At 46.3% G+C, this 23601-nt stretch overlaps 1 protein-coding gene across 1 annotated transcript; it reads left to right on the top strand.

Annotated features, from left to right (window-relative positions):
* Window positions 1-5023: 5023 nt before the first annotated feature.
* LOC149372199 (uncharacterized) lies at window positions 5024-20923 on the top strand. Its single transcript, XM_089581819.1, has 7 exons — window positions 5024-5241; window positions 6653-6821; window positions 9206-9345; window positions 14937-15069; window positions 17096-17269; window positions 19488-19613; window positions 20720-20923. The coding sequence occupies exons 1-7, from the start codon at window positions 5024-5026 to the stop codon at window positions 20921-20923; spliced, it is 1164 nt and encodes a 387-aa protein (XP_089437945.1).
* Window positions 20924-23601: the final 2678 nt, after the last annotated feature.

Here is a 23601-nt window from a genome sequence, read left to right as displayed (position 1 = left end):
GAATCTAATATGTTTCGTATCGGATTTCTACAATTCTCGTGACCAAACTGACGACACATTGCGCATTTTTCTTTCTCTCTCTGTTCCTTTTTTTGTTTTGTTTTTTGCGTGTGTCTTTGTATTCGTATAAGGTCATCAGGAGCCGGTCATCATTGACGCACTGGCACCGATACTTGGTTTCTGAAAAAAACGAATTGAGGTCAAACGACCCTGGCAATAACACTGTTTTTCCTGCCTTCTCGGTATTATTGGCAACATGGGAAGCTTAGAGGCAGGCCCTTGGGTAGCACGGAAAACTCGCGCATTCTTCAATCGATAACGCATCATGCTCGACTGTTCCGTTCATTTCTTTGTTTCGGGGGAGGGGGGGGCGGGGGGGGGGGGTGCAGGGCAGCTAGCAAATGGTGCCATTTTGTCTTACTGACAAATGTACGTCATCACGACTTTCCTCTACTGTATCGAGATGTCTTGTCGCATCCCTAAAAAAAAATTATGCGGACCACTGAGCGACTTTTTTTCTTACCTTTCCCACGTGAAAGTCGAGAGGGCATTTTCTTTTTCTCGCACTATAGATTCTGGTAGAGGGGAAAGCGAATTATTCGTCACCTGGCGTTTTCCCTGCTAGTCACTCAGAGTGTTCTTCGTGGCGGAAACCAGAAGCTATGAGTGACTCGATGCTATTAGATTCGAATTACTGCATGTAAATCACGAATTCTTCGCTCAAAATTGTAGCAGAGAGGGTTGGGGGCGCAATAGGCTCGTTTTGACACACAGTTGAAAGAGGCCAACAGTCATCGAAACCAGGGCAAGCATAGGAGAACGTGGCCTTTTTGTAATTCATGGTGTCGATCAATGATGCGAAACTAGCAGTGTAATAATTTTTTTTTACTTCAAAGACAATTGTCTAGAGGGTACACGAAAAAGTTTTTATTGCGAAAGCAATACTAGTCGCACTTTCAGCCCGTCGCGTAGCGAGGCCGGTAGCTACCATATTAGGATATTGGATTGGATTGGATTTGATTGGGTTGTGTTGAATTGGATTAAATTGGATTGGATTAATTGGATTAGATTAATTGGATTAGATTAATTGGATTGGATTAATTGTATTGTATTGTATTATATTGAATTGTATTGTATAACCGATGCATCACCACAAGTCTAACCACAAGCACCACCACCAGCTACACTACCAGCTGAACCATGGCATAGCTACGGATATGGCTTTCGCGATTACCGGGCTTAACCAAGCTAAGCCACAGCCATTTTTTGTTGTTGTTTCAAATGTGCGCTTGACTATTCGCTTTACTTTATTGCATGTTTACTTAAGTGTACCACGCAGAAGCTCCGTTTCGCGGTATTGGCAGCGAATGTACTATCTAGGGCAAAAACTTTCAGGACACGGAATAGTTATGCGCATAGCTTTGTCTGCCAACAATCACCTCATTTCACAGGCATTAGTAAGCGCGCCCGTTAGTCTGACTTTCGCCTCGGCAAAAACAGTTTCGAGCCTCTCGCTGCCAATAAAGATATCAGCATCGATAGAGGATATTCAAAATTGCGCAAGTGCGCTTTTCCACATAACTATGTTGCTATGTTGATGTATTACCTATCGCCTTCTCTATGAAAGAACTACGTGCGTTACAGGACATGCGCTATGGGTGTGCACAGAATGTAAGAAACGTATTTTGGAAGAATGAAACAAAAAAACAGTCCTCGTTGCTTTGTTTCAGCTGGAAACGCATGGTCAGCCATCTTATCTTGGGCAACAATATTATGCAGAAAAGCGCACTTGCAAAATTTTTGATGTCCCCAATTGCTGATCACGCTTCCTGGACCGACAGTACATATACACTGCCAAAGTACTCGCGAAACTGCAGTTTTATCATCTATAGCTATAAAGGAAAACAACTGCATTACCTTTTTTTTCTTCTAATTCTTCACAACAGCTCAAATATTCCTATATTTCTGTGCGTACTTTCCAGAGGGTTGTAGGTAAACTTAGAGCATTGTATCTGAGCAGCTTTTGCATGTATGGTCTACTACACAGTTGTTTTCGTATTCAGAAACCCCTAAATGAAGTCATCTTTCTTCTCAACCGCGTTGTGACATGATGCTCCTTTATGCAAAATCCCGTTGTTACTAGCAGGGACATTTCCAGTCACCGTTGTCAAACATACCAGACGTTTGTTCGGTATACACCCTTCTAGTTATTTGCTTCTACACATGCAACCGCCTCTCTTGCAAGCAAAGTGAGCTGAAACGTGTCGGGGCGAAAATTCAGGTGTTTCGTCAATGACCGCCCACGGTTCAAGAAGCCGAAGTTGCTCAAAGCTTATGCAGCACAGAACCTCAAGGTGTTTACGAGTTAAGGTATATTTCGGTTTTTATTGCTCAATGTCGCAAAGACGTTGCCTGCGGCACCACTGCAAGTATTTTATTGCCACATCGTTTTGTTTGATTTGTGACTTGAAGGACTCTGGGTGTCGGAGTTTGCCGCACTTCAATTTCCAAAGGTCTGTTTGCGTTCCGTCCTGTCTGCTAAATTGCGACGGTGCATGATACTTGGTTTCGTACGACACAACGCCTTCGGATTTTTTTTTTTTTTAATGGTAGCGGACGGACCCCGAAAGTAATTTAAGATAGGCAGTGTGGCGGCATTGAGAAATACTTGCGGCAGATCAATGTACAAAAAAAAATTTCTTTTGTAGACCAAGGCTTCTTTCTCAACGTCATATGCCGTTGTGATCAATCTTCTAGTAATCTTGCGTAATCCGGCGTTATTTCCAAGTCATACAAAGAGCCCCTGAACACACAAAGACAAAGTTCCTGAGCCAATAAAAGACATAGACGCTACTAATGCCAACGCGGGAAGCAATTTAGGGGAGATTTCGAGGATTGGAAACCTTGTCTCCAAGAGACCTGAATGCCTGCCTAGCTATTCTGCACTAGGCGCTTTTCGTCCACGCTATGCTTTGACAGCGTTTCAACGCGTAGAAACCATAACCTCGTGAAAGCAAGAACAGCAGAAAGTATAAGCTCATTTACTCGGCATAAGGGGCAGTTCAGGACATGGTCGCTACTTATACCGGCCCTAGACTGGCTGGGACCAGTTGTACCTTGCACAACATTGAGCAGTTTAATGAGCATCGTCGTGCAAGGTACTACGGGCTCCAGACGACAAAAAGTCCCTCATTTCCACACGTTATCTTTGTCAGCGGAAGAAGATTGCTTGAAACTGCAAACGCTGGAGAGATTTAGCGTAGCTTTCTACCGTCTTTCATTGCCTCAGTATACTCGCATCCTTCCGACGAGTGTCTGGCTCCTAGCCGGACGCAGATTCTGTGCACTCCATCTGCGAAAATAAACTCGCAGTACTCTAAGGCTCCTGGGTGCATTCTCGCCTTTCGAATATAAAGCCACAAATAGAAAATAGGGCTTTAAACCCTACTACTGAGTTTAAAGAAGTTTCCCTAAACGATGCAGAGCGCCTCTTTAAAAGCGGGTTGCCGCGTCTTTGGTTAAGCTCAGGACATCCCAGACTCCGGCCAGAGCAAAATATCTCGAAGCATCGCAAAGTTCTCTTTCTTGAAGCTGAAATCCCCGTTTACTCCCTGTGAACAGAACAGTAACGAAAGCATATTCGTACCCAAGTGAGAGGCATTTGTTTTCCATTATAAAAATGGATCTTGAATTTCTGATATCATGACGACATATTTATGGTGAGTCATCAGAAATTAATGACAAAGGCAACAGCTGTTGCCCTTTTGTATCATGCTGTCATCATAAATACTAGACACAGAAAGCTTGATTTTTCAGCATCAGTTATGACGCATGAAGACATCAAGACAGCACCTTCCTACGCTGCTTGAAATTAATGATAATGTCCCTTTCACCCTTTCGCTCAGTAATTTAGGTAGTGTTTATGAAACACTAACTAGTAATGTTGAAACAATGATAAAATGGTAAACAAAAAAACTTCCTGGCAAGAACAAGCATCTACGTACTTCAAGCATTGTCCGAGACATTTTTTCCTTTACTCCTTGCAGTAGTGATGCACTTCAGCTAACAGAACTTTGCAGTCAAATGTTTTTGCTTGCACCTGCCATAGACTGCACACACGACGTGCCTTATAGTCTACTGTGCGACTTTGGCACTTCAAAAAATTTGCTGAGACAAGTGCGAAAAGCAAGCTTCCCAAGTGCAATGCATGCTCACCGATTGCATCGGCCCAGAATATTGAAAAATCCAAGAATATAGAAAAATCAATATAGAAGGGAATCATTAAAATAAACTAGCCCCCTATAGGGGTTCAAACCTACGCCCTCTGCGTGCCCACAGCGCATAGGCCACGAAGGGTCATTGGTTAGAGTGCGTTAGAAGGGCACCTGTGAACACATTGCGTTGTGTATGACGTGTGTGACGTGTGTTTGGAAAATGTACGGATCTTAAAGTAATTTAAAATTAAATATAAATGTGATAATTAGGCGCCAGAAATTGCGCGTAATGAACAGGCAGTGTTATGTTGCTTTAGTACTGAAACAAATTGTGCGTATGTGTATCAGTACAGGAATGTACGGCCGTAGTATGTCGTGCATTGTAACCTATAGAAAGTGATTGGTAATCGGTGATGTAATCGGTAAATGTGTTTGTAATAAATGACCGTGATCGGTAATGCGATTGTGGATTGATAATTGGTGAGATATTAGAAATCGAAAGAATAACAGAGAAAAAAAAAGCAGAAGTAGCGTCCTCCTAGTTTTTCTTTCTGGGTTTCCTTCCCCATACAGTACTTCTTCCCCTTCGTCTTCCTTTTTTTTCATGCTCACCTGGACAACACTGACAACCTATCCTCCTATCTACGCAGCTACATGCGCTTATAAAGGCGTAGGTAGTGTTTACTGTTATCTTGAACCTGGGATAAATTAACCAGCAAGCCTGCCTGTCATTTCGCCAAAAGCGCCTCCACACTAGACTCAACTCTATAGCCGCCACCTTCGCCGCCGACTGCACCGCAGGTCATCCCATGGGGCGCCATCCCCTGCTGTGCACCGTGGGCGCTTCCGACCTGCACAGCGGCGACATGATGCCAGCGGACGGCCTTTGCGAATACCTGTTCTTCACCCATTATTATCGCTCGTCCGGAGACACATTCGCCGACGACAGCGCGAACAAGACTCGGGCCTTTTTGGACCACGCCTCGCGGTCGTCGAACACATCCTTTGGCATATCGGTGACCTACCGGTTAGTAGATGGCTGACATATTGGATGACAAATGCGGTCGCGTTAACACACTTTGCCCGCCCACTGATGAAGCCAGAGCACTTAGCAGGAGTACAACCGCAGCTCAACGCTTAGGAGCAATAACGCCATGAATCTCTTTATAACGAAATAATGGATATAACGAAGGAATTACGATTCTCCTTGGAAGACCGGTCAACACGGGCTATAACGAAGCTACGGCTATAGCGAAGTAATCACCGGCCCCTTCAACTTCATTTCACCGAGGATCAACGGTGTCTACCTCACTGCGTACTTATTGCAATGCAAAGCATGCGTCCACCGCGTCTGCAGGAATTCGCTGAACTTTCTAAACGTGACTGGAAGAAAAAGGGGACGCTGGGCAGCTATCGGCTAGAACCGGAAAGAGAACGACGAGACTCGAGACACCCCGCGATTCGTTGGGGCGTGCCGAGAATCGTATTTTACTTGGAAGTCACGTTGTGGTGGCTTGATGCTGCTGTCGCTCGTAAATGGAGATGGTTGCAGCCAACGCTACCAAACGCCACTCCCGCAACGCGGCAGTGGCGTGCTCTCAGTGTCACCGTTCAGAGACTCAGAAACGGGCTTCAGGTCTCGCATCACCAGGCTCAGAAGCTATGGCTCAGCAGTCACTCATGAATTTAACCTCGTATGGAGACGTGACGTGGCCTGCGAACAGTCTATAAGCTTCTATGAGCATTCATGACAGCAGTCCCGATATAGTCGTTGTTTGCCGTCGTTTTCTTTTTATAGTACTTTCCTGAAATGCATTCAGTATTTACTCAGACGATCTAATGGGGCACAGCGTAGCCTGACACCTCTTTTGTGTTCTGTATATGCGTTGTGCAAATAACTGGAAACAGCGTTTGCTTTTGACGGCATGTAAAAATGCAAATTCCTGAGCTTCTGCAGACGCCGACTGAAGTACTCCCTACTGCCGGTGAACACTAGAGCGCTACACATGCCTTCTCGTCGCCTGTACGGGTTGCACGGCGCATTTTTGAACGACGCAGCCGCTGGCTTTGTGCGTTCTGGGGCCGCCGTTTGCGAATGGGATTTTCGCTATTTCACATGCAGCAGCTGTTGATGGGTAATAACAGCTTCTCATTGGCCGACATCGAGTCGACAGCCAGCCAGGATCCATTTCCCCCATTGATGAGCTTTACGAATTCTTCTGGTCCTCACTGCTTGACTCTGTTGGGGCTTTGCAGCTCTGCAAGATTTTAATGAGGCTAGCCATACATGCGTTGTCAACTTTAGGGATGCGAATGGCATGCTTTCCTTTCGTCACTTCCATCAGTTGTCAGCCAGCCACAGTGGAAACGTAATTCCCGTTCTTTATCTAGCTTGCATAGTGTTCCTGCCTTCTGCACATTTTTTTTTTTTTTTTCAGAAACATGGCCGCCGCAAGACGTGACTTGGCGAAGCGCCATGGCGAAAGCAAGTTGCAGCTTTATTGGGAAGAGAACCGCGTCTACCACTACGGAGTCCTGGATGTCGAGTATCTGGGCTCTCAAGGTGTCAATACTGACCAGCTCCAGTTGGCGTTCGACCTTCTGAAGGTAATTAAGGACTTCCTCACGTATGGCAAGCGGTAAAACTCCAAATGCAGTAGGTTGGAGCGATTCCCGAGCCTCTAAATGGACTGCTTATTTGTTATGGAGCTTCACTGTGCAGCAACACCGTTTGGCAGATTTTTTTCTGTTGTCAAGTTTGACGGCCTCACTCGACTGGTCCATCTGAGATGAAATACACACTATTGTCTTCAGCGCGGATTACACCATAAACGCTGGAGTTTCCCTGCACAACAGCGTGATCCCGCTTGTCGGGAGAGGAATAAAGCGCAAAGGAAGACAGAAGGAAAACATTTTATTTTATTTTTTATTTCATGTATCCTCAGGGAATCCAAATGCATTAGAAAGGGGAGAGCACGGTTACAGCTATAGAAAGGAAAAATAAGAAAAACTATGATAGCAACTATAAACCAATAATATCAGCTTGAAGTTTTGTTATGTTCATGAGCCGTAGTTTGTAAAGTCACAGTTTATGACACACTTTAATAATCGAGGAAAATACAATCTGCCAATGAACGGTTATCACGAATGATGTTTAGCTTGTGCGTGAAGGAAGCAAATAGTTTAGCAGTAACAAGTTTTTCTAAAGTGATGCTGCAAGCTTGAGAAAAATGAATTCTACTCGAGAACGTTTGCGCGATAGAAATATGATGTGTTCTAATATTTTTCATGGAATGCTTTTTGATGATATAGGTCGGTAATTGAGGGAAGACCGGCTGCTGCCTGATTTATAGAGTGGAATCACCTTGCCATACCTTCCAATCAAGCAGCAGAAATCCTATGTCAAGTGATTGCTGAAAAAAATTTGTTAGTCCAATATGCGATTAAACGGTAGTACTGCGTAAAAATTTTGCGGCAATTAAGTAAAAGCAGGAAGCAGAGGAAAATCTCAATCACGTGATCACGGTTTCAACATCATGTGGCTTAATTCTAATATAGAACATTTAATGGCACTCCTAAATTATATCCTAACCTATTCCAATTCATATAGTATTCCAACTCCGACTACGCAACTATGCAAAATGTGCCACACTGATAGATCGCGGCGAATCTTCATGTCGCCACTGCACCGGCAGGTGGCTGCTGCAAATGCGTACAGCCACCATAGGGGCTTGTGAGATTCAGGTTGCTCTTCCCGAGCAATGCGAGAAGGAATCGCTCCCGCAAGCCTGATTTCTGCCCTGATTATTTTTCGGAGAGCTGTCTATTAACGCGATAGCTTTAAAGGCCCCGATCTCCAGAAAATCCGGTGTCGGCGTTGTGGGCGAAAAACCATGAGCATGGCTCTGGCAGGTGGTCCCCAGCTCTCAACCTAGGAGGCAGGTGGGCAACTATAGGTCTCGTGTTTTAGCGGCGTCATCAGAACCTTTCCATCGCATCGTGAGCAAACTGCCCACCTTGGCAGGTGGCAGTTAAATTAATGATGGGTCACTCGGGAAGAGCTACCTAAGCCGCACAAGGCCCACCGCTGGGAGCACCTGCCATCGCAGGGCAGTGGCGCATCGCTTAACCGCTGCACCGCTGGGCCAGGAGGGGTATGATGACTCCCAGGGATCTGTGAGCGCAAAGAATTAACTTCTGCATTCATGGGAGTTAACCCACTACGCTATCCCGTCATACACTTAAGGCGGAGCTTATGTGTCCACCCCCTCCCCCCATTTTGCACGCAGGCCTGCTTTTGTCCTAGAGCTTTTCATTTTTGCTGAATCATTATTTGGCCGGCGTCTCCCTCCTTCCCCCGACAAGTGGAGACGGAGAGAGGGGGACGGTTGACTGGTTGAAGGTGGAGACAGGCAAATCCCTTTAAACACCACATGCCACAATTTTTCAGGTGGAGGCTTAGCACAGAAGTCAGCGGGCAGTTTTCGCTTTCATGGCCCTCCTAATACTATCGCAACAAAAATAGCCTCGCATAGCAAGAAATAAAAACAAAATGGTTTGGTTTAGTTTGGTTTATGGGGTTTAACGTCCCAAAGCGACTAAGTCTATGAGAGACGCCGTAGTGGAGGGCTCCGGAAATTTCGACCACCTGGGGTTCTTTAACGTGCACTGACATCGCACAGTACACGGGCCTCGAGAATTTCTCCTCCAAAGAAATTCAACCGCCGCGGCCGGGATCGAACCCGCGTCTTTCGGGTCAGCAGCCAAGCACTATAACCACTGAGCCACCGCGGCGGCAATAAAAACAAAATAAAGGAATACAACATACATAGGAGTTAAAACCAGTTAAAGGGGATACTTTGTAGTTTTGATCCATGCCTGAAAGCTGCGTCGAAAATTAAAGTTCATGTACTGTTTTCTTTTCATCTTAATAGGTAACTTGGTGGCCTATAAACATTTCTGACGAATATATCCACTCTCTTGCTGTTCAGGATTTCAGGAATATGCAGACCAAGTTACAGCAGCGCACTGGCTCGGGACGTGCAAGACGACGTAGATTTGTCATCCTGGGCGTCAAACCCTGGGTCCATGCAAACAGTGATGCCTTCAAAAAACTTTCAAAGCACCTTAAGTAAGACTCCAAAGCGCCGGCTATTTGTCACTATCCCGAAATCGACATTCTAGATGAAAGCGCTCATTTTAGGTTAGCGACAGGTCTTCTTATCGCTGATGGAAAGTAATGCAGAAGTGTGTCGCATCGACGTTAAGGCCACTAGGCAGGCAACGTCGCGGGAAATAGACTTACGCCCAGCACGAAGGTAGAGGATCAATGAACAGACATTCTATTCTTCGATGACGCAACACTACGCTTACCGTGATGGCGGTATAGTCACGCGTAGCGCTATTTAATAACACGTATAAGCATGCACGAATGCGAAAAAATGCTAATATAACGCCAAATTAATTTTTGGTCCCGACGGGCCAAGAACCAAACGGGATTTGACGAATGATGAGAGTAAACCTGGAATCATTGTTCAAAGAGCTGCAGTAAATGAGTTCGCCACTCTACCTAGATTATATTTTTTTTTATATACAATGGGGCCTTTGTTTCTTCTTGAGTGAAAATGATAACGAGTGAAAACTTCCAAGGGAGTAGAAACATGTCTTGAATTCAGAACTCTGTGCCTCGGCTTAGAAAGTTAGTACGTGGCATCAAAGTAACACCGTTTGAGCAAACAGTGGAGTGAGTATAAGAACACTCTCGAGCACTTCCCTTCCGTCAGCGTGCCTCTAGGCTCTTACTTTTACACAGACTTTCTATAGGTGTTTGCTGCGCTGTACGGAATTAAGTATACTGACTGCGCAAGTGTGACGGCTTGATGCGGTCTATGTCCAAGCAAAGCCCTTCAGAACGTCAAACAGTCCTTTGCATAGCCTTGCATAAACGCACTGCTTGTTAATAATGTATATTAAGTTCTGATTATAAAAGAAAACTAAAACACATGCCATCTGTGAAAGTGTTCCCAAACTTTCTAAATTCTCCGAATTAAATACGACTGTTTCAACACTTCTGTATTTGCACTGAAGAAGGGAAGCTGGCGGTATAATCTTCTTTACAAGTTTCCCGCAGCATTCCACCGAGGTTTAACGCTCGTTTTGTTTTTGTCTTTGTTTTGTTTTTCAGATATAAATTTCACCAAAATAGTTTCACATTTACCATGGCGCACTAATCAGAAGAAACTCTCTGCACTCAGTAGATTTCCTCCGGCGGATAATGAATCATCCGCATAATGCGGCTGCGAGGCCACAAGAAAACTCTGCTCAGTTTTCCTGAGTGGTCGTGCCGTTGCTTTCAGGCCGTGGCTAATAGCCGCTCAGTGGAAATAAGCCCCTGGGAAGAGCGCAGCTTTTCTCCGTGACATTTTATTTCCTTATTCTGGCACCCGAAACGATCCGGGCAGCCCTGGTATTGAGGCACGCGAAACTGAAGCGGGGAATGGAATTTAGACACAGCCGCTGCAAGGTTCTAATCACACTCTCAAAAATTGACGAATTCCCCCCCCGCCCCTGCCCCCCACCAGCTCCATTATCATTCAGCCTTATCAACGCGACAAAGACAGAAAATGTTGATCGCTTCTTTTCGCTTTCTTTTTTCTTATAAGCATGAAAGGCTTTTAGCTTCCATTCTCAACAAATTCAGCCGAACATCGTTAGTAAACTGCAGAGAACCTCGGGCTGAACATTAAGCCGAACTACCCGAAAACTCTCGAGCTATCCTGTCAGAATGGTAGATAGCCGAAAAAACTTGAGGGCGTCTTAACCACATTCTTAAAGAATAAAATGCAATAATGTCTAGGTTGCCTGCTTGGGTGTCTGCAATGAGTGTCTCTCGAGATAGGCGGGTACCTCTCTCGACCAATCAGAGAATTTCGTAACAGAGAAGTCGCTTTTTTGTTTTTTTTTAGATTACAACCTAAATGCTATGGCATTAAGAAACCTTGGGTCTGGGTTGGTTCGGACCAGCGCCAGTGCCAACAGAGCAGCCTAGTTTTGTTTATGGCTTCTGCACTCGGCCAAAACCGATTTCCTCTCAGTGTGTTGTAAATCGTCGTCTTCCTCATCTTTCATCCTGTCACTCTGCGCTCCCAAGTGCTCGAAGTCAGTAGTGTTGTATATAGCCGTGGCTATGCAACTCAGCCGGTTAAGTGAATTGAGGGATAGAAAGACTTGACTAAAGGCAGCTTTGTCATCATCATCATGATATAGCCGCACAAGAATACGAGAACAACGACAAAGCGGCTAAACGCGTCGCTAAGGCCGTTGAAGATTAGGAAAGCATTATGGCGCGTCAAAGAACGAAAAGACCGATGGACGATCATGAAAAACAGAAGGGTCTGAAAGCAGCGGCATGTAAAAACACCAAAGCGTCAGTGAAGGAAATCGACCTCACTGTCCAGTTAAGAAAAGCTGCTGATGACGTTGGCTACTCAAGCCTCGAAAGCAGCCAGGGAGACCATGTGCACATCTTTGCTCGAGGAATAGAAGCAAGCTGTGATAGGGGAATGTTTCACAGTCGAAGAACCTTGCTTATCCCAGTGGGCGGCTACCACTAGTTATGAGCTGTCCTTCAATGCGCTACACCTTACGTGCAATGCATTTCATGCTTACACCTACTCTTAACGACGAGCCCATAAATGTTTTTGTTTTTTTTTTAATGTGTTAGCAGTATGGCCCTCGTTTCCTCAAAATCTATCTTTGTGGGCTTTGCGACCGGAGGGCTGTGTGAGCTGATGACGGAGCGAAGGAGTGTGAGAGAGAAGGGCGAGTTGTGGAGATGGCAGGTAGACGAGGAAGTGGCCTGCAATATCGCTCCTAGCAAGGTCAGGAGGAATTAGTGCTCTACTCGGAGATCCCGTCGTTGGAGCGAGCGAAGGAGTGTGAGAGGGAAAGAGTAGGAGGCATGCAGCAATACCGTCCATAGCGGGAGCGCGAAGAACTATCGCTCGCGTCAGAGCCTGCACTGTCGGTACCGTCAGGACGAAGGGAGGAGTGCGAGAAAGAAAGAGAAATGAGGAGGCGCGCAGTAATAGCACCCCTGGCGGGACGCGAAATCGGAAAGGCGCAATTAAGAGGCGGACATTAAAAGCGAATTCGAAACGACGAAATTTAAAACCGTACTATTGACGCAGACATGTCGCATCACATTTATGATTGCCTGGCAACTTTTTTGCGGTCAACTCATCATGCGAGGACATTTGTTAGTTGAACAAGTCATCTTCCAACCATTGTCCCCGTGTACATGGCTGAAGCACAAGGTCACGTGTTGTTCTGGGCCAGCGTTTTAACGATTGGGGTGCGGCAGCACATTATGGGCCTCCCACAGCCACGACGGATATTTATGGTTTACGGGGGCTTAACGTCCCAAAGCGACTCAGGCTATGAAATGCGCTGTAGTGAAGGGCTCCAGAAGTTTCGGCCACCTGAGGTTTTTTAACGTGCTCTGACATCGCACATTACACGGGCATCTAGAATTTCGCCTTCATCGAAATTCGACCCCGCAATCGGAGCCAAGTCTTTCGGGTCAGCAGCCGAGTGCCATAACCACTGAGCCACCGCTGCGGCCAACAATACTGTCAGGATTCTAGTTGCCGACGAGAGCTGGTGAAAGTATCACACGCCAACCCCGCAGTTGCGAGCACATGCTATTTTTGGTGCGCCTAAGAGGGAGGGGGGGGGGGGGGGGTGAAGCGTTAATTAGTGAGCCTAGTTGCCTTAGTTCTCTAGTTTGTTGATTAATACTCCCACGGGCTGCCCACCATGCAGGCAGCTAAAAATTTCACTTGGTCCTTACGGCATCTTATGGCAAACAGCAGGAATTCAGGTTCTACTCAATATGCAATCCCGCAGTGCCGCCGGGCATCCACCGGTTTCAAGGTGCTCGGCTCATCTGGGGCGCAATACTTGCAAAATAGATCTTTTACCCCACCTTGTGTAACAAATTCCTTTTTCCAAAGTGCTCTTTGGCTGCAGCTGTCCTTACGACATTAAAATTCATTGTCATCATCATCGATATACAATTCCGCTCTAACTTTTTACGTAGGCCGTCGAACTAATGATCCAGTACATACCAATTATTCCTTCGAAAATAGACTCTCTTGCGAAATGCTGTCTTCCACATATAAACTCTGCGGCTATGTACGCGTATACCCTACCCAACTACAAGACATCAATTAGCATGGTTGCACTGTCCCCTTCTGCGCTGCAATGGTCATGTAATGTTGATGGATGTCCGTTCGCGCAACAAAAAAATGAGCGTTGCTTTCGTTTACATCATCAGCCAAACTACGTGCACTGCAGAACAAACGTCTCCCACATTAATCTTGCATTAATCGATCCCTGCGCCAAACAAGGCCACTGTATCCACACAAAGTTCCTAGCACCATCCGCTGCGTCATAGGCCTAATCACCGCCTTAGTCGGTTGCTTCGCAGCAGCTGGGGACTGAGAACCGAGGATTAATTGGTCTATTCACATGGGAGGCGGTGGCCAAGGTTGGCCGACTCCAGTTCTGGTAAAGGGGTGCATTTTCGTTCTTCCCTCGGAGAGCCTTAACCAAAACAAAGAAACGTACACTTCATTGCATGCTAGAATCAAGAATAGACAGGCCTAAAGCCTGGCAGCTGAACAAAAGTATAGAGCCTGATTTTTTTCTCTTTTTTGCTCGTGCAGAAAGTTTTTCTTTCAAAGCCTAATTACTGTACGGAGCGTCACGTTTGCTCAGTTTTGGCTTTCGCGATTACTCCCGCTGTCCTTAAGACGGTGCGGGCAGGGCATTTGTTTTCCCCTAGCCCTATCTAACCTCTGTCCTCGTATCACATGTGCTCTACAGAGGGTATTGCCAAAAGCCGTGTCTTCTGTCAGTACTGAGGAGAGCGCATCATTTTATCATTTCATTGTGATCAGAACAGGCCCGAGAACAATAACATGAGGATTTCATTAAACAGAAAGCAGAGGTATTTAAACTGTATGCCATAACTGGGCTCTCTGTAAAGGTAACGCTTGGAGGAATCCGCGTACTGCGCATAAACCAAAGGTGCTTGGAGGCAAAACACATTTTTGGTTTGGTTTGGCGTTTAATTCTTTGAAAATGAAAGGGGAAGCCAAAGCAAAAGCCGATAGGCCTTTCTAAGCCTTGGCTCCCTGATTCAGAAGGTAGCACACACCTTTAACGCAAATATCAGACAAACAATGACACCAAACATTATAACAACAATATGGCACAAACAAGCGTGAATTGTATGCATCACGTGATACCTATGCAAGCCAATCAGAAAATACAAATAAAGTAGTTGTCTATATATTTCAAAACAACTGGAAAATATATATTCTTCTGTTTCTTGCTTGCTATTGGAATTCTAACATTTTTATCAACTTTGTCGCAGAGACAAAGAACGGCCAATATATTTTAACAAAAACAAATCTTAAAAACCAGCCTGCCATAATTCCTTCTGGTCATTTCATTTCTTTTGGCTGTGCATTAGAGCTTATAACCATGCGAGTTGAGCGTCGTGCAATTTTTTCTTGCGTCTATAGTTCTCTGCGGAAAATAATGTCTTTTTACCGTTTTTAAAAAGTTGCGGCATTCATTCAGAAATGCATCACCCATTTATATACGCCATCACCGAACGCCAAAGCGAATAGTGGCGCGACTTCCTGTTTTCAGGTCTTTCAGCATAGATGGACTCGTATTACGGACGCATCTGTTCGATAGCGAAATTACCAGCAAGTTTCGAACATGCCTGGTTACACCACCAACATCATATGACAAACCCGAAAGCGATTACCTAATGGGAATGGTGAGTAACATTAAATTAAATTCTTTTTGGTGCATTATTTCAGTGAGTTCACTGCTTCCATTTTTGGCTTTCCAGAATTAGCATATTTGTGGTGGACATGCTGACAGCATTATCCTGCGTTGCATTTTAAAAGCACGCCGTCGCGCTATCCCGGTTCTCTCCTGTCACATGCTGCGTGCAAGTCGGTGACTGGCAAGATTAAGACAGTTGCTTTTTTTGTGTAGTTTGGCGAAGTCGTCGGGGCCGATCTTAATCGTAGCGCCCTACCACCTCGGCAACGAAAACCACGGTTCACTGAACTCGTCGAAGCCAAAACCCAACAGTTCCACTCGTGCGCGCTATCTCGCAACAAACTTTTCTATACATAAAGACAGCCTCTATTTTCTATTAAATTTTTCTTCAGTGGCTGAAATAAAACCTGGAGTGACGGCTGTGAATGGCTAATCAAACTCAAGATCCATTAATCCGTGGCTGTCCTTACTATAATCTATCAGCTTCTCCCTTTCCTCAAGCACCGAGGCACACACATCAACACCCTTACTCCAGAACCCTCCCCCCCCCCCATTAAAGGATTTATGACTATATGCTACCGAAACAAACCAAACAAGTGGATGGTCATGGAACTTCACATGACACGTGAGTGGGCCTAATGTGTATACTGTCATCATCATCAGCCTGACTACGCCCACTGCAGGGCAAAGGCCTCTCCCATGTCTCTCCAATTAACCCTGTCCCTCGCATACTGTCAATAGAGTCAAATTCCCTCTAGCTGAGTGGATTAATAGCGATGTTAATCACTGGCTGGTTGATGCCATAATTGTGATAAGTGACCATTCTATGTCGCTTATGTCAAAGGCGTATGTCGCTCTAAAGAGCAGAAGCTAACCCAGGACGAAAAAAAATTTACTAGTGCCCTCAGTTTTTTATAAAGGTTGCTCAAGACTGCGGCATTTCACAATCATAAAAGCGAAGTTTATGCATCACTGTAGTTGCGTAAAACAAATTTAGGTTGATGATAGTGAATTTTTATTGCGCAAGAGCATCTGCGCCCAAAAAGCGCCATGGTACAAGGCACTTTCGTTTGCTCAAGGTGGGGTCAAAAGCCCATTTCCCAAGCATTTCACTCTGATTAAATCGAGCGCCAGGCCAGAGGAAAGCCTGTACCCATTGTACCACTGGTGGGTGCCCGGCGGCACTGGGGATCGAACCCCGCACCTCCAGCATGCGAGGCGGATGCTCAACCACTTTGACACCGCTGCGGTCAAAACAAATTTAGGTACTTAATTTACAAATTGCCGAAGTTATCGCGTTCAAAACATGCAAAATTTATATTCTGAGGCCATGCCGCAAGCTGAGTTCAGTTGCGTGATTTTCACTGGAAATTCTTTCATGAGACATTTTAATCGCAACTGGTGAAATTTACAAACTTAATTATGGCCCCCTGAATGTACCGTAAGAGAGTTGTAAACTAGGCGTTCAGGGTGTAAAAATTTTCTTAATTCGAGCAATTGTGTGCGAAAGAAGCGTAAATATAAGAAAATCGCAGTCATATTATGCGGTAAGCTATGTTTTAAAATTATTTCTGTGAGTGCGCCTACCGCTTAAAAGCACCTGGTCGTTCCGCCATTCAGTGCGAAGGCAACATGCGCATGACAAAAAAAAATTGGAGGATGCTTAGCTTCGCCTTTAAGAGTGGAACGCGACATTCATTTTTAATTAGTTTAATTAATAAATTAATCACAATTATTTCATTAACTCTTTATCGATTATCGCACCTATACCAATCATCAATCACTACAACCACAAATTACCATGATACGATTTTTTACGCTGTCCTCGATTATTTCCTACACGCGATGCCGACGGCTACTATGCCGACTACTTTTCGTCCTAACGAGCTGTATATGTTATTGCGTAATATACGATGGCAACAAGCTCACGAAAAAAAAAATTGTAGTTTTTATGCAAGCAAATGCTACAAATTCCACTGGACCGGTCATCAAATTGGCGCTTTCTGTTTTCGCAGGCGGACATGGTGCGGCTGTACAGGAAGCGCAGGCGGTCATCCTGGCGCCACTCCCTGATGGTGTCATTCACCATGGCGCTCCGGTGGTACACGACGACGAACGGCAGCCACGGCGTGTGGGCGCCTTGCGACAGGAAAGACGCCGCAGCTGTCCTGGTGACGGACGCCACGCATGTGAGCACTCACTTGAGACATACGGCGTTTAGAAATAACAAAGCCCGGACAGGTTTCAAAATAGGTCTTAGCAGGGCTAGTCGGCTTAGCAGGGCTAGGGGCCCGAGGCTGCGTCGTCCTGGTAGCGGCCGGAAGGGGTCCAAATTCCGGGGGCTCTCCACGTAGGCGGCGGCCGAGGCGCTGATGTACCGGAGTAAGCTCCGTAGTGAGAGGTAGATTATGCGCTGGAAGCGTACCCCGCACCTCCACCAGATTTGTAACGTAACGTTACAAAGAAGTCTCCTGCGCCGAGGAACACCGGCAGCCAGTCAGGTCAGCACGAGACGGAGCAGAGTCACTTCGTCTTTCTCCAATGGCCCGTTGCGTTCTTCCTCATCTTCTAAGGAAGGCATGTGTCAATATATCCGACATTTACACCTAAGCAGCACCACACGGACATTTATTCCATTCAGTATACCTCGCTTACTGCTGAGTATATTAAGGTTTGAATGATTTTGTTCCTATTGAATACGCAGTTCTCTGGTGAATCCACGAGAGAAAAAAGTTCTAAATGGAAACCTCACAAAACAGAAAACGACAAAGGTTGCATTAACCCTTTTAAATTAAGCCTGAGGACATCATCGTCATCATAATCAGCGGTATGCGTTTAGCCACCCTATAGTCGGATACAACTTAAGAACGAAGCGGCTTTTCCTCATCAAAGGACCCCACTCCAGCCAATGGCGTCGGCCGATTCTCATGACCCTGCTAGTGTCACAAAGCAGGGAGTGGTAGATGAAAGGAGATAGTCCCCTCCCTCCATAGTCGGGGATAGACCCCTGTCTCCATTGTGGCACCGCTCCCTGCATTGTCACCCTAGCAGGGTCATGAGAATCGGTCGAAGCCATTGGCTGGGAGGGGGGTCCTTCGACGGGGAAAAGCTAGTTCGTCCTCATCCTCCACGACGTCCGCATTTTGATGAAAGCCAAATGCAACAATGGCGATCACCATGTGCCTTGTGCTTTTTCAGTTGTTATATTTGCTTCGAATGCTGCGTGTATCTGTTTTGGGAGGGTTACAACGAGTGCTCCGTGATGTGAGAATTGTGTTGGTACGGACTTGAGCGTCTTGTCGGGCAGCGCTTTCGCAGGCAGCGTCCCGATAGCCTCCGTTCTCTGTTGGACACGCTCCACGCCTTTGGCTCTGACCTCCCGGCTACGTGCAGCATTCAGAGCATGGCCCTCCCTCATTGCGACTGATGCGTCACGTGGTTACTGGCGGTTTTATCATAACTGCTGTGGCTACTACGTTTGACCGGCAGCAAAAGGCGCATTTAGGTCTTTGAAAATCGAATTTAAAAATTTTACCGCCACTCGATTCAAACTCGTGACGTTTACGCCTAGGCCTGGTTGTCGCCATGGTTGTCGCCGTTTTGAAGAGAATAACAGCGCAGCATATTCCTCCGAGATCCAAGAAGAAATTCGGCGCCGTCGCACGAAGTTAACTTGCGAGATCGGCCCGTGACGTCTACATATGTATTTCATTTTTTTTGTTTTCTCTTATAACCTATAAAAGCTCCGTTTTCGGCGAGTGCGGTCACTTTGACGTTAGAATGCCGCAGTATACCAACACAGGCCAAATTCAATTGGTCCTCAGTGTCCACAGGATGGCGTTCGACGCCATCTTGTGGCAACCGGGCGCACTACCTGATAACGACGAAGTTATCGCGAGGCACGTGACGCCGGCGATGTGCACGGGTTGGTCACGTTATCGCGCGCGCTTTTTGCCGACAAGGACGACAAACATTACCAAGCGTTAGCCGGGAACGTTTGCTTTTATAGATAGCGCTCTAAAACGCTTGCGCTAAAATTTCGAACCGTGGTAAAAAAGCTCAGGTGATATAAATCAATCCGTATTCATTCACCTTACGGCATGCCTCATGAGACATAGTGGAGTTGTTCGACGTAGAAAGCAAAGCAGTATAGCGGAAGCACGAGAACCTACTACGGCCACCATCCAAGCACTTGATTTCCCCCTTATAGTGTCTGTCCTGAAAGGGAGAGCTGGAATGGACATTTGCTGATTTCAGGTGCAGCTTCCAAACAGCCTACACCTGAGTGAGGCTATACTACAAATGTTACGAACGCGTCAAGTGTCCAAAGGTGTCCCGAGGACTGACACATTCTTCCAGGATATTATTATAGACAGAAAAAATGCAATTTTCAATTTCATGTCGCAGGCCTGTAAACAGGTTCCCAACCTTTTCACCAGCACCGAAGTGGACAACCACACCCGCGCCGTGATGGCTCTGGGTGCCGCCGGAAAGACGGGAACATACGACGATGGAAGCACCATAATTCGTAAGGTAGGCTAATTAGGTATTGAATTGCAAGAAAGGAAGTCCAGCTGAAAGCCAGATTTTGGCTGGCGGCACAAACACAACTGGCAACGCAACGAAGTCATTTATCGCTGCGCAAACGCCTAAAGCTTCAGAACGGCCTCAAAGAATTTCACACACGGAGCTTTCTGAACGGACTATCAGCGTATCTGACAGAACTATATAATGTTTTGTGAAGGTTGAAGAGAGGGGATTGCTCGACCACGTGTGTGCAGACCCGACGACACACGAGTCTGTGCGCGTTCAGACTCTGCACGCGTACAGACTCGTGTATAGACCAATGGTCGTGATCGGTACGTTGATTTTGTAGCGAAAGCTGCACTAGGCTGGGAGTAGCGCATTTCGCGGTGCCTGCCAAAGGCCACTACTGCGCATGCACCGTTACCATGGCAACCAGTACTATGGCAACCATGGGTCCACAGCTGCTGCGTCGAACTGCGCATGCGCAGAGTGACGCCGCGCAGCTGGGATATAAGCCGGAAGCGATGCGCTCGCTCTTCAGACGCGCACTATGGGAATAAGAAGAGCGTCGGTGCTCGTCACGGCAGCAGTGCAGGCTGCGTGAAATTGAGTCTTCCGATCCACAAGTCGTCCCATGGTACAAGGCCGGCCGACAGCGTGAAAACGAGGCGTGAAAGGCTAAGCGGACGGCCTAGAGGCCCGAAGGACGAGAGTCCTGCAACATATTGCCACGCTCTGCGGGCTTAACTGCATTATCGTTTCTAACGGCCGCTGACACGCAGTCAGCTGCCGGATCGTAGCCGCGAACGTCTCGCGAAGAGACGCCGCCAAGCTGCTGAACGACAACGACGGCGTTTCGATACCGAAATGTCAGTCGACGAAACTGCTTTCAATGCGTATATCCTGGCCTAGCTGAGCTACGCCACTGCCAATTTTTTTCTCTCGAACCATTATCGCCGAGATCGCGTACCCCTTCTCTAACAGCCCAAATAAATGCACCGCGCTAGGCATGATGTTTTTAAAGCGCGTTGTATACCGCTGCAAGGCGTGGACTTGCTGACGCCGAAATGCCGTTGCTCTACATATCTTGCTCCCTTTTGTCTCTCTTAAAGATATGCGCCCTTTCTGTCGACTTCCCGGACGTGGAAACGGGTGCCGCAATATTTGACGCCGACTTCCAGGACTGGAGCAGGTCGTGCACTCGAAGAGGCCAGGAGAAAGTGAAGGACTCCCGCAGACTACGAATGGTTCGGGACCGCTACCGCGAAATTTTCTCCTCTTCGCGACGATTGGGTGGCAGCTGCTCCCAGACTTGAGCGCAAGACTCGGTATAGTTGAGCAGCGCTTTGACGCGACAACTGAATGACATATAAAGCCATGAAAAACCGGTGGTGATTAGTGTTCACCGCTGAAATTCCCCTGCTTGATTTTACTACATAATATATTAAGCGGCACATGACCCTTAAGTACGTAGTCATTGAGCTGCTTCAGAGCATACGGTAATCAGGGACAATAGGAAGCGACTAAATGGATACATTGAAGCACACACAGGCATTGGGAGTATACATTGCGCTTCAATGTGCACACTTCCTTGGATATGTCATTGTTTAAAGCAGGTTCTGAAGTAGGCTTAGAACTTAACGTATTCGAATGTCACACCAGTCAATAATGGATACACGGCCTCTAGTGAAAGATTCTACCGCATGCTTGGTAAGCGTATTCTGGACGTGAATCTTCGGCTGTGTGGATATTTGTATTATATGGAAATAAACTCCTTGCAGTAGCAGTTCCCAAAGCAGGCTTGTCGGAGACAACTGTGAACATTCTTTTTGTATGGGCGCGTGCATGCGTGCGTGCGTGCGTGCGTGCGTGCGTGCGTGCGTGCACGTTTGACATTTTCAAGCGCGCAGGTTAGGTGCGCTTACGGTGAGTATCACTCGATATGTGTGCAATATGGCAAATCCAAACGGCGTCTAGAGTGTCACTCAGAAGATCGCACTGTGGTTGGAGTACGTTCACGTAATAGACTTTGCTGGCCGAGTGTTTGCTCGCCTACTGCGATTTAAAAGTATCAGAATGTAATGTACAAAAAAGCACAAGTTTAGTTTACTTTACTATTTTTTTACTTCTTAAAGTTATAGCACCAAGCAAAACAACGCAACAAAGAAACTAGACCAAATGCATGTCATTTGCACGCCGCCATGTTCTCAAACTTCCGAATGGGCTGCTAGGAACTCGTCTTGGCCCGTCTTGCTTTGCAATACTTAAATATAAAAGCTCTTATTTTTCAGTTACATTATTTCAGTTTCTTTTCATTTGTGCTATAGCTCCAAACAATCAATTTTCACTGTTTACTTTCCCATTTTTCAAAACCCCGCTCGTTGTCCATGTTTCTGCGAGTGGCACTTTGCTGCCCACCCACACTGCACCGTGCACTTAACTTGCGCACTCAGTGACAACGAAGGTCTCTTACGTGAGGCCTTACCTAGGTCCTACGTTGCTCGGCAGCGATAGTTTGCAGTCTGATCTGCCCCCCCCCCCCCCCCCCCCCCCCCCCCCCAATCATCATGCTGCATTATTCATTAGCCCGTCGGAATCGTCAAAGGGAAGTTAGCGATTTAAGAATTATACGTAAGAATTTAACATAATTAGATAGTGATAAGATCGGAACTTGTGACAGCAGAAGCTTAATCTCCCCCCATAAACCCACCCCCATCCTGTCCTATTCACCACAAGTATCACAAAGCCGGAAGCGCCCATTTTCCTGTCTCACATATCCATTTTGATCAGGCCCACATGAGAGCATCGTCTCTGGGTAGAAGGTGAAGACAAAAGTTGCGGAAATTTTCCTTTTTTGATGATTTCTGATTTTTGCTGGAAGTCTGCCGACGGAAAACCTTAAGGGTAGCCGTTACATTCATTCTGCATTAAAACCCCAGCGTCCCAAATCGTAGACAGGCGTCGATTTCGATGCCATCCGCAACAGGCCTGTATTTGGCTGCGCTGAAGGACGACCGAGAGCTTCTTGCCTTTCTTCACGGTAATACTGAGTCCATATGCAGATGGCGCCGCGGTGTCAGATGGCCCTTTAAGATGTCCTTTAGAAAAAAAACTTTCCATCGCCTCCTGAAAGTATAACGGCAGGGCGCAATTTAGGAAGGCTCTAGATATGCATATTCCGCATCAGTGTGACGCCATGAAGTAAATGGCCTTCTTTTCTGCATTACTTTACTGGAACCTTCAACGACCCGCCATGAATCACCGTTCCTCAGTCGGTCGTGAACGTCGAGACTCTTAATGATCGGGCCGGCATTTGCAGTATACTGCAGACTTGCATCGGCTCAAGATCTGGCTTAATTGCCGGATTTGTCCTCGCTGACTGGCATATGCAATGACACAAAATGTCTCGGAGGAGAAAATTACGCTATAGTTGAGGCCGCTCTCGGTGAATGGCTTTTTGTTTTCTTTCATTAGTTTTTAAAGATATCATCGATGTTGCACGAAGCTCATCGCACGAAGTACATTGTGTTGCAAGCATGTCTCGGGCGAAACTCAAGTCGATTTTGATGAGCCATGTATTTTGTTTTTCCTTTGCTCGGCATGCTCTGTCGACACCGATATGTACGCCGTGTAATCGCACAAGCTTATCTCCTTTTTTTCGTTTTTTTTTTTTTGCTTCGAGAACGCGATGGCCAGATTCAATGTTTATAGCATCAGGAGTTAGAGCGGCTCAGAATTCGTAGCGTCTTTTCATCGCCGTTGTATTTTCTAATTTTGCTGAAAGCTCATTTGCACTAAATGGGGCAGAATGTTTGGACAGACATGGAATCAGATTAGAGCAATGGCCAAAACAAGTTCGACGTCCGACGAAACGCAAGTCTGTAGTGTCTTGCAAAATATGGAAAAAGCACAGGCTGTGAACTGGGCTTGCCGTATTGTGTTTTTAAAAAAGCTTCAAAACACAGTTTCTCCGCACTTGTATGCCTTTACACGA

The sequence above is a fragment of the Amblyomma mixtum genome, chromosome 1, assembly GCF_055824585.1.
Source record: "Amblyomma mixtum isolate Tamu chromosome 1, ASM5582458v1, whole genome shotgun sequence".
In the NCBI taxonomy this organism is placed as follows: Eukaryota; Metazoa; Arthropoda; class Arachnida; order Ixodida; family Ixodidae; genus Amblyomma; species Amblyomma mixtum.
The sequence above is the reverse complement of the archived record's forward strand: the minus strand, read 5'-3'. Positions and strand labels throughout refer to the sequence as shown.